The following is an 11,334-nucleotide window of genomic DNA, read 5'->3' on the forward strand; positions in this document are numbered from 1 at the left end:
AGCTGTTTCCAGGCCACCTTTTCCCACATTACATTTGTCATTCCAGTTAACAGAAAACACACACAGCCACTAACATTTTGAGGTCTTTGTTTTAGGCTGAAATCTGAAGACAGGTTTTAAGATGATTTTTGCAAAGTCATTTTGGCCAGTGTTTCCTGAGATGTTCCTTTAACTGTGGGATAGTGGATAGCTGTTGTTTGCAACGATGGCATCTGAGGGGCAATTTGAGAAGTTCAGAGACATGATCTTTCACCATCACTTTTCCCTTGCTTCTTACCATCTCCAGCACTTCTGAAAAACAAAACAAAACAAAAAAAACACAAAACAAAACAAAAAACCACCAAAAAAAATTAGAGACCAGAGGTATTGAGACCATGTAGCATGATGAAACACGTAACACTGCAGAATCTCTGGGTGCTGGTTCACATGCACAGCATAGCATGACTGCATTCTAATCTAGACCAGTCACAAAAATCAGTTCACTTTTACTTAGTGCTATTTCCCAGTATCCGAAATTACATTAAACCTTTCACTTATTAAAATAGAATTTATGGCTTACAGATTTTTTGGGGAAAAAAAGCCCAAAGCCAGAAGCCACAAACAGTATTATGTGTTTTGAAATCCCTTTTCTAATCATTACCTTGAGAGTTTAAGAAGTAGTCTGTAGTAAAAGAGTTCCAGTGCTTTTTTGTTTTCAGGGCTGGAGAATCAAAATCCTGGCTGATTACATGCAAATGCAGCTGACTGAAACAAATATGTAGGTAAGAGAGAAGAATAATGTTAATGCTTGAAGTTCTGTTGCAGTACTATCAGTTACAAAGGTGACTCAGCAGAGCAGGACTGCCAGCCTTATGGGCCAGCCTGATTGTGTTTGACCCACAGCCCTGCGACAGAAGAAATCCAGTCAGTCCTGGCAGCACTGTCTCATGCCAAGCATTTCACTTGGACAGTGAAGGTCACTACTCTGCATATTCCATTGGCCCCTAACTACTGTGTGTATTCCTGCTAGCTTCCAAAATGGCAGAAACAGTGGTTTTAATAAAACAGAGGTTTAAACTTTGTAGAGTACATGAATGGGACTGGATGAGTAATTCAAAGCTTCATCCAAGAACTGGAGAACAGTTTAAGAACACTGACTGCAATACCCACAGACATTTGGATGCTGTAAGATCTGAACTTATTTACACACAAAGCTCAAATCCTTGCTTAGCATCAGGCAGGACTCGATAGGCTTGAGATTGACTCTCTGCTCGCAAACTGGTGCACTCGGCCTTTGGCAGCACCACCTCTTTCGCTGGGACCAGAGCAGAAGTGTGCTGCAGCCTCAGCCACAGGCCTCTGCTGGGGGAAACCAACAGGCATTTCCCAGCAGCCCCAAGACATCTGCTTAGCCCACTGGCATGTACACAGCACTGTGTGCATGGCCACACCCAAAGGACTTAGACACCGAACCACTGGTAGCGTTTAGGAGGGTTAGTTGCTCTTTAGCAATGCCAGATCACGTTACAAATTTAGCCCCAAATCTGTATAACCTGAAGAACAGGGTCTCCACCTGATGACACATCAAGCTCTTACCTCATACTGGGGATAGCATGATAGCCCAGTCTGAACTCCAGACTCTCTCTGTCAGGGCACTGTTCAATCATTTTTTGCCCAACTGCATGCATATGTTCCAGGAGTTCAAGATGGTCCCTGTTGACTGACTTGAGGCTTGAAATGGGGTCCCATGGTAAGACAAGCCAGTGGTAACGTGCTTTGGGATATTTATCCTTGATGACTACAGTCTTTTCATCTTTGTAAACCTTGCAAAACAAATAACTAGATTATTTACTGATTGAAGGCTAAATATCTTAGTTCTATAAGCACTGTATTTAGTTGATTTTGAGATGTTATACATCTGCACATCCCACATTGTGGTCGCAGAAGTCCTTAAGCACATGTATGTGTTGCTAGTGCAACTAGGACTGCCAGAAAAAGAAGCCAGGAAAGATTACTAGACGGGAACAAATATAAAGCAGCAGAGCTTTCCACTTCAACGAGGACTTCTCCCAGAACTAAGCTGGTCCAGGATATGCATCCTCTTCCATACCATGCACCAGGCAGCTACAGAAAAATGTTCCAGCATCTCTCTTTATATACTTTCAGGAAAAAGCTTTTTCTTCTTACATAGCAATAAGTTAAGCTTTGCTGCAGGTGGACACGAACTCTCTTGAAAATCACCTGGATTCAGATATCAGTGATGTCTGGGAAACTCTGTTTCTGTCAGGCTACGTTCAAGGTCTGCAGTCACTGAAACAAAAATCATGGCACTGTGCTCAATACAGAGCAAGTACAAATGCACTGGACTGCCTCATCCTTTGCAGATTTCTGGAGAGAAATGCAAGTCTCAGAGGTGCTGCATGTGGTGTGCTCAGTGACCTCCACCAGCAAAGACAAAAACATTCAAGTCTGAGCTACTTCAGTTCACGCTACCCAATGTGCTACTTTGTAAGAACACTCACAAAAAGAACAGATTCTTGTCTATCATGCCCTTCTTCCCCTGTTTCCATTTTGTTTTGCCTTCTGCAACAATTTGATGCAGCTGATGAAGAGAAACAGCAGCAAAACATGTGGAAGACAGGGGGCACAACCTGGCCCTGGCAATAAAAATCTGCCAGGTTCTGAGGCAGAAACTACATGCTGTGTCTCTGATCTTTTAGTAGCGCATCTATTGGTGAGCAATGGATGAAGTCTTTGCCATCTTTGCTAATTATTCACGTATGTTTATATACAGAGCTGACCAGTCTTGCTCTACAGGAAGGAAGATAAATTTTATCAGCACACAAATCATAGGACCAATTCTTTCAGCAGCAAAACTGGTGATGCTGTCACATTTTTATTTACACACACTAGTGTCTGCATGTGCAGCCAGTGGGAATGGGATCATGATCAAGTATTTTCAGAAGAAAGAAATACTGCCATTTATTTAATATTTGATTAAAAAACAAAGATAGGAATTCTGTTGTTTGTGTGCTTAGTTCAGAACCACAACTAATACAGCTCACATTAAGTCACAAACAGTTCTTTGTGTTCTAACATTCAAAGAATAACTGCAAATTCAGCTTATCTTTTGGGTCAAGAAAGCACTATCTTGGAAAGTGCTACATGAAATTCTGCTTAGGTGATGAAGATTAAGCTTCATATTTTAAAAGTAAGCAAGTATTTCTATAGCTTTATCATTCCTCTCAGAAAGCCTCATTTGAAACTGCTAGGATTTCCAGGAGAATGGGCATCCAGTGCCCCTAGAACTCTACACAGTTCAACACTTAAGACTTGAACTAAAAAAAAAAAAAAAAAAATCAAGAAATAAGGACCTTCTGATCAGTTATCAAGGAAATTACTTTCAGCATGAGGGTGATGATAACCTGAAGGGGCCCAGTGAGGCCATGGGATCCTCACCCTTAGAGACCACCTCAACTCAAAAAAAGGCTGTGGCAGTCACACCGAGTTCAAGTGGTCAGACCTGGTGACCTCTTCCAACTGAAATTAATCAGTGATTTCAAGGACCAAGTATCACAGGTGTCTGTGATATCCATCCTCCTGGACAGACACTCTTGCTGAGAAGTACAAAAGGAAAAACACATCTCTGATGTTCAAGTGGCCATGCAGCAGTCAGCCAGAAAAAAACCAAACTCAGTGGACACAAGCTTCAGGCCTTACTCTGCCAGACAGTGGAACATTGATGGAGACCATTCTCCCTGTTTCGGAGCTGAGCTAAAAAGCCTGTTTTTGAGGAGTTGTCTATATGTTTTCCATAATTTAAAAATAAATTGAAAGTAGGTTCTATACATGGATAGGAAATATTCTCTCAGGGCTCTCTCAGAATACAAGAGTGTATGTATACATTTCCGCCACAAAATACATTTGTCTGATTTCTGCGTCTTGATTGTGAGCTCCCCAAAAGCACACAGCAGACAAAAAAGAAGAGCTCAAGGAAAACCATTATGCAACCAACCACAGGGAAGCAAAGGGAGGGCGGTACATCTGGAGAATCTGCAGAAGAATAAAAGAAACCACCCAGGAAATTCCTGTCGGCACAAAGAAAAGGAGGAGGAGCCAGGGGTCACATCCTGCCAGCTGGCATAGATTTGTTGCAGTGAAGAGTTTGCTGTGAACCAGGAAACTGCACCAGGCTTGGGGAGAAGGCAGTGCTGGCTGCTTGAAAATAGGAACCTCCACTGCCTTCTCAGCTTCAAACCACAGAGCCTCATTTTAGTTGTTTCCCCAAGGAACCAGAGCAACTGCACTGCTTGCCTGCTCTCCCAACAACCTTTTTGAAATCTGTTAGCCGAATCTGACAATGATGTAGAGAGCTCGAAGATAATTAAGATAATGGTGTTGTGCAAAATCAGTATATTAATAGTAGAGACTCCCAAATTAATGCAACCACAGAGATGCAAGTACATTTTCGACCTTATGCAGTACTCAACTGGTTAATCAGATCATTAAAGTAAACTCCAGAAGGATGAAAGAAAGCTCATTTATTTTTGTTAGACAGGAATTACTGTAGAGTACAAGTACAGACCTCTCACCTGCATTTTTGGATCTTGCATGGAGCTCTTCAGACCTTGACTCCAGTGGCCTAAATGTTCCTAAGGCACACAAGGAAAAAATATTTTAAAAGATAATTAAGAAATCAATTATATGTTTTAAAGCATTCAGTTAAGTGCTTTCTTTATTATACAACAGTACAATAGCTGAATAACAGCTAAATTATTTCCTTTCTGTAAATGCCAACACACCTGCTCCAACTGCCACAAAGTTACTTTTGAAAACTTTTAACAAGATGATCTTAAGATTCAAAGCAACAGGGAGTTCTGGATCTGTTTTAATTTAATAATTTGCACACAAATGTTGTGGCACACTCCTTGATTACTATCAATGACATATTATTTTACAAAAAGACCCTCTGCTTCATGGATCACAAAGGCGAAAGGAATTACAAGGATCTCTTATAACTGTCCTATGCTCTGCATACTCTTAGATGTATTTTGTTGCTTATATCGTACAAGAAGTGGCTTGCACAGGAAACAAGAAAGGCACAGGAAGATCAAGCCAACACTAGCAGATACCTCTTAACTTGGTTACCACACACCTAATAGAAAGTGGCTCAAGTGCACGTTTTTTTCAAAACAGATAGTTTTATCTGCTTGGATCACTTTACAAGCTTTATCAATAATTATCTTCATAATATCCTTATAGAGGAAGATGTTCAAATATCATAGTGCTGACAGAGGAACAATGTCAATCATCTTGTCACCCCCTTCATATCACCACAAATCTGGCCCTAATGTAACTAGCTTGAGTTAACAAAGTAAGTGGTCAACCCCCCACAACCTGGAACTGAAATTTTGTCCTGAGCCATTTAATTTCTGTGCCTTCTGTTCCAGGAACTGCACTGTTACAGTTCCAGATGCACTAAGCAGTCTTCTATTTTGTCCATGTCATCAGGGGGTAAAAACTCCCTTTCAAAAGATTTTGGCTGGTAACATTCATTAGTGTAAAGATGGTTCTACCACAATGAATGACCAAACCAGAAGGGGAAGAAAAAAGAAATTTAAAAGAAAAAAAAGGTCAAGTTGTTCCATTCTCTGTGCGTAAGCTTTTAGATAACCACTGCTCTATTTCTAACAAAGCAGATTTCATCTCAAGAGGCAGCACAGTATCCCTGTGTGAATGAGCTCACATGGACTGTCCTTCTAAGCAGAAACTGCAGCAAGAACCAGAGATTAAATCCTCACCTCTTACAAGCAAGCCCCTTCACACCCACCCACCCCCCCATCTCAGGTTAGAATGGGTTGCAGGTAACTTTCTCAGGTTATTTCAGGAGCAAAGCCTTTGCCACAGCAGACATCAGCTCTCATGCTCTGAATACTCTGAGGATTTGTGTTCACCTGAGATGGTTCTCCACCAATAGTACCCACAAAAGTCCTGATGGAGGGGACAACCCCAGGAGAAAAAGCACAAGTACTATTACTGATGTACTTGCCTTCTTGCTCAAAGTTCCTTCATGTGGAGATACACCACTATTGCTTAGTTTGGGATTTGCAGAACTGCCTTGTGTATCCACCACCTCCCTCTTCATTGTCTTCCTGGGCACAAGCTCTACATCATCATTCTCACAGGAGTCCTCACGTGGTGTCTTCTTGGTTTTTATGTTCTCTTCTGCTTCTGTAACAATTTTCACTGACTCTTCAGCAAACTGCACCATGTAGGGGTAAAGTTTATTCACAATGTGAAGAACTTGGCCTGGCTTCATTTTCACCTCTTCATCTTTGCCAATATCCACAAGATCAACACTAGTTGGGTTAACTCCTATCTTTGGTAGGAAGACAAAGGAATAAAAAAAATAGCAAATGGTGTTGTAACTGGAATCACCAACTACTGCCCCATCATCCTAGAGTATAAGTACCCTGTAAAGCAAATGTGTTTTGTATTCATGGCACTCCCTACCCACATCAACCCACTCTAGAGGATCAGAGAGGTTCAATGCTGGAGACACCTCCCTACAACCCAGTATGGCAATCACAGCTGTCAGTGCACAACCCTCAGGCGCAGGGTGCCACAGGGACCCCACAGCTCTGCAGCAGCTGGCTACACAGTTACAGCAAGACCCATGCCATTTGCTCAAAAAGAAACAAACAAAACAACCCTATTAAAAAAAAAAAAAAAGTTGAAATAATAACAGCTTTAGTAACAATTATTTCTGAAGAGTATGAGTAGTTCTAACTAATTATTTCAGTCCAATCATCCCCAGAAAAGTCCTGTTTTCAAATGAGTTTATCTTGCTTCTCCTTTTTCCTACATTTTGTTTTCTGTTGTCTACCAAATGCCGTCCCATCAACACATTTGCCTTCAATTACATAAGCACACTCTTGTGGCTCATTTCAAGAGAGAAGAGCGTTCGGGCTCAAAACCACTGGCTCACCAAGCACAGCTCAGTGCTAACACTTGCAACACACTCCCTCCTGTGCAGTAGTGGGGGTGTGGGGGGGGGGCGGAAAACCACACACAAAAAGAAATAAGAAAAAAAATCAGGAAGAAAGTATCCCTGAGTCCCTAAAAGAGTCCACTTCACAGGGATCAGCTCCTTACTCCTGTCTTTTCCTCCTTTGCCAAGCCAAATGCGATAAGCCTTCTCTAGCCTAGAGAAGACTGTGTTCAAACATGGTGACAAAAATTTCCTGTTCCCTCAAGAGAGGAAAAACCTCTCTGTGCACCTCAGCTTATGCAAAATATTATATATACCAGCCTATCTGTATTTTAATGCTCTTATTTTCATTTTGGATCTTACACTTGAACAAAAACAACTTTACTAGTTATTCCGTACTAGCAGAAAAATAGGACAGCAAGGTCAAATTTTTACCTGCATCTCATTTCATCACTTTATGAAACTATGCAACTCTAAAATAATTTTCCCCTCAAAACACTTGAAGACTGAGAAGTCACCTGAACTTTGGCTGATAATTGAAAAGCAATACATCTTCCTGTGTCTCAGGCATAACTAGTAACACAAAGTGGCCTGGGCTGCCTAGAGTGACTGCTTGATAGATGATTTTTGCCTGATGAAGAGGGTGACCCTAGGGAAATCAGGAGTCTCCAACTTCACCAAATGCTTTTGGTTAATGTTTATTCATTAAACAAGCTTTAGGAAACCAGCTCTTCCCTGAGACTGATAAAATCTGTCGCAGAATGTTCCTTTAGCTTTGTCGCTGCGATACCTGCCTGCTTCACAAGATGGTACTGTGCCTCTCATCACTTGGTATTCACTGCGATGAAGCATTTGCCTGATTCCATCCAGAATCTCATCAGTCCACAGTTCTGCAGTTTCACTCATGTCCAGTACAATACATACCCTCCAATATGTGATCAAACAACTGAGCACTGGAACCCTGTGACACACACATATCACCTGGGAAGCACCTCTGGAGCAGGCAGCAAAAACATGCTCACATCTGCCACCAGAAAGTACTCCCAGCCCTGAAATTCCAGTAACATGGCACTCAAATTGCAGCTAAGGCTGATTTCTGTGAAAAACACTCTGAGACATCTTTGCCGGATTCACCAGATACCAGTGGGGTCTGTGTGCGTGCTGAGCACTGGAGCTGTTTTGACAGAAGACATTCCTCCTCAGTAGACAGAACACACTGATATGTTGTCCACACACATGCCCCAGCACCTGAAGCTAGAAAATGTTCCCTTCATATTATCTCTGGTATACTGGTCCTCATGAGAGTAGGCCTACATCCATCCAGTTAGTACACAAGGATGTCTTCACTGCTGCTTCGCGTCCTGTCACTTCCCAGAGGTGACCACACCTTTGGCTCTAGCAGCCATCAAATAAAAACCTTCCACAACTGCCCCATCCCATTAACACAAGAACCAGTTTGACCTTAAGTGAAGGGCTGCCTCAGCTCAGACATTTAAGGCTCAGGAGGCATGGTAAGCAAGTTTAGTGGAAGACCTCCAGAATCTCCCAAACACAGTGCCTGGAAGAACAGATTGAGGATTCACAGCAGTGTGCCCTGATGCTGCAAGTCTTGTCTTGGCTGAGACTGGAGAATATTTGAAAGGACCAGTGCAGTCTTTACACTGAGGTACACACACACAAAAAAGACAGATCCCTTCTGAGGACCACTCACTCTCCTCTCCGTCATAAAACATCTTCAGGCCCTTCAGACCTGCTGATCAGAATCATCGCTTGTGGCATTTGTGGAGTTTAAGTACAACAACCATCCCAGTAAGTATGAGAAATATTGTACAATTAAAAACATACCTGCTTAACTGTGACAAAACCCTTGTTACAGTCTGCTTTTAACTGAACTGGAAAACAAGAAAAAAAGAAAGAACAAAGTGTCACAGAACAGTATAAATAAAAAGGCCAGAACACTGCTGAACCACCCCTTGCAGAAAACACTCCTGTATTTTAAGACCTGCCACCTTCTGAAGCTGATCTGTACACAAAGAATACTGCCACCTCATCCTCTGTTTCCAGGACCACAGGTAAAACAGAACCGACCCATACATTGAGTCACACCTGAGTATTTCGCATCACGGATCTGCAAAATCGCTTCAGAATGAAGGTGAAATCTGTGGGAGTTTTTGCTGTTCTCATCAGCTCTCAACACGCATGGAACAGGACTCTGTCCAGAGGGAAAACAGATAAGGTACAGAAGATGCAAAGGGGAGTATTTTATAGATCACAGATAGTTTTATATATTCTCCCACTGCATCTATAAAATAACAAGTCATACTACAAATCAGCTGATGGAATACTAAGAAAATGAAGTGTCACTCACAAAGAGTGCAGGCAGTGGAATATAAGTGTGGGCCTGGGGACTCATGTTATGATTCAATACTTTAGTTTACTAAGGTAAACTTCCTATCACACGTCTCCTTTGACTTTTTAGGACCTAGAGATCTCCATAAGTGCTTATTATAGAAGCTTGATGGCTTCAAGAATCAGACAACACTACGGACCATGCAGAGAAAGGAGGCCATAAGCCAGTGACTGCAAAAGCAAGCACATGGAACACCTGCTTAGATTTCAAGGAAAAACTGTGATTTCCCATTTAGACCCTGGTCAAAGCAGTCTTAAGAATTAGGACAAAACACTGGTCCGTTACCTTCACTGTAATATAGCCAAACAGAAGAATGATGTTTACTTATAAACAAAGAGTGCTGTATTTCTGTCTCTCTTCATAAGTTTGGTTGCTGCTCCATGTAGAAAGTGGGATTTGAGCTAAACCTTACCTTGCTGCCGTGAACACTTCTTATCCGTTATCCCAGTTTCTGGGCCACGCCCAATTACCACTGCTTCCAAGTGTGGCAGTTTCACACGCTGACTGCATTTCTCTTTCCCCACAAGCCAGCACACACGCATCACTGTGCTATAGAGCAAAATAAACAGTATGTTACTAACATGCAGCTTCCCAATGGGTCACCTTTCTGTGAAACAGGGTCCAAGAATTCTGCTGTCAGCCCATTCATTAGCTGAGTCACTTCTGCTAACTAGGTTCATGTTTCTGAAATTCAAGGCAAAGCACAGTATTAACACTAGCGTAAACTAAGAGCAAGTTGCGGTTGAAAAGGTAATCCTATTTTCCTTCCTTCTACATATACCATATGTTCTCACATCCATGGATGATGTATAGGAAAAATCAATTGGATCAATGGTTCCAACCAACAGAAAAGCCTTTCAAAACAACTGATTTGTTTCCCACTGAATCAGAGTTGATCTGAGAGATTAACTCACACACCAACACAAAGAAAGCAGCACAAGGCAGAGAGGGCAAGAGAGGAGGACAGCTTCATTCGGCGACAGTCTCTACATGGATCATGCTATGAAACTGGACACTCTACATTACACAAACGTGACCTGGACAGCAAAGATCTACACCCTCCTCCCTGCCTGGTGCTGGGCGCTGTTCCTCCCAGCTCTGTGGTGTGGAAAGTGACTCTCTGTCCCAGTGCGACACCAGCTCTGTCACACACTCAGAAACATGAGGTGGGCGGTGAGGCCGAGCCAACCGCACCTCCCAGCCGGGCCCATCCAGTGCTCACTACACACCCCGCCTGGGGGAGCCGCCATTACCCTCGGTGCCCGACCACCCCGGGGAGGATGGCACAAAACGAGGGCCACCAGCACCGCACAGCCGATGCGGACGCGAGGGATCCTCGCGGGCGGCCGACCGCCGTCCTGTCCCGCCTGCCGGGCCCCAGGACCGGGGGGCCGCCGGGCCCCGTCCCCATAGCAACGACGCCCCCCCACCTTTCCGCGCGCGCTGCCGCCGACGCCGCGGCCGGCCCAGCCAATCGGCTGCTGCAGCGTGTCCCCGCGCGGCCCGGCGCGCGGCGCGGCGGGAGCCGCCGCTCGGCGCACGCGCTCTATGCGGAGCAGGGGGTCGAGCGGCCCGCGCGGTAACCCCGCCCCGGCGGTGACCAGGCCTGCGGGGCAATGCGGGGCGATGCGGAGCGGGGGCCGGAAAGGCGCCGGACGGGCTGCCCGCTGCGTACCCGCCTGCAGCTCGGTGCCTCCCCGCGCGGAACGGCCTCGTCCCGGCAGCGCGGGACGTGGGAGGTGGCGCGGGTAGGGCCTGCCCGGTTCACACGCGTAGCGGGACGCGGCGGCGACTGCCCCCCAACACGCAGCCGGCGCAGCTGAAGCCGCACGGCGCCCTGGCGCGCGCCCACCTCCTCCGCTCGCTGCGCGGGGCGGGGCCCGGAGCATGCGCAGTGCAGCGCGCGGCCAGTGTGCGCCGGGAGTGGCGGCGGCGGGCGCGCTCACTGTCGAGT

General features: G+C 44.6%; 2 protein-coding genes across 3 annotated transcripts in view; one reads left to right on the forward strand and one right to left on the reverse strand.

Annotated features, from left to right (window-relative positions):
* ELP1 (elongator acetyltransferase complex subunit 1) overlaps nucleotides 1-2,995 on the forward strand; it is a 43,701-nt gene extending 40,706 nt beyond the window's left edge. The window contains exons 36-37 of the mRNA XM_071802078.1: nucleotides 461-477; nucleotides 2,801-2,995. Coding sequence (XP_071658179.1) covers nucleotides 461-477; nucleotides 2,801-2,980 — 197 coding nt within the window. The 3' untranslated portion in view covers nucleotides 2,981-2,995. The remainder of the gene's footprint in view (nucleotides 1-460; nucleotides 478-2,800) is intronic.
* Nucleotides 71-11,204, reverse strand: APTX (aprataxin). 2 transcript variants are annotated; one of them, XM_065861744.2, is made up of 8 exons: nucleotides 11,056-11,204; nucleotides 9,793-9,929; nucleotides 8,816-8,862; nucleotides 6,029-6,358; nucleotides 4,572-4,631; nucleotides 1,576-1,802; nucleotides 641-744; nucleotides 71-291 (listed from the first exon to the last, which is right to left on the reverse strand). In XM_065861744.2, the coding sequence occupies exons 2-8, from the start codon at nucleotides 9,920-9,922 to the stop codon at nucleotides 137-139; spliced, it is 1,053 nt and encodes a 350-aa protein (XP_065717816.1). In that variant the 5' UTR covers nucleotides 9,923-9,929; nucleotides 11,056-11,204; the 3' UTR covers nucleotides 71-136. The 2 variants fall into 2 exon arrangements, with proteins under 2 accessions (XP_065717816.1, XP_065717817.1); XM_065861745.2 differs by lacking the exon at nucleotides 11,056-11,204 and adding an exon at nucleotides 10,634-10,767.
* Nucleotides 11,205-11,334: the final 130 nt, after the last annotated feature.

This window comes from Patagioenas fasciata, chromosome Z (genome assembly GCF_037038585.1).
Source record: "Patagioenas fasciata isolate bPatFas1 chromosome Z, bPatFas1.hap1, whole genome shotgun sequence".
Lineage (NCBI taxonomy): Eukaryota > Metazoa > Chordata > Aves > Columbiformes > Columbidae > Patagioenas > Patagioenas fasciata.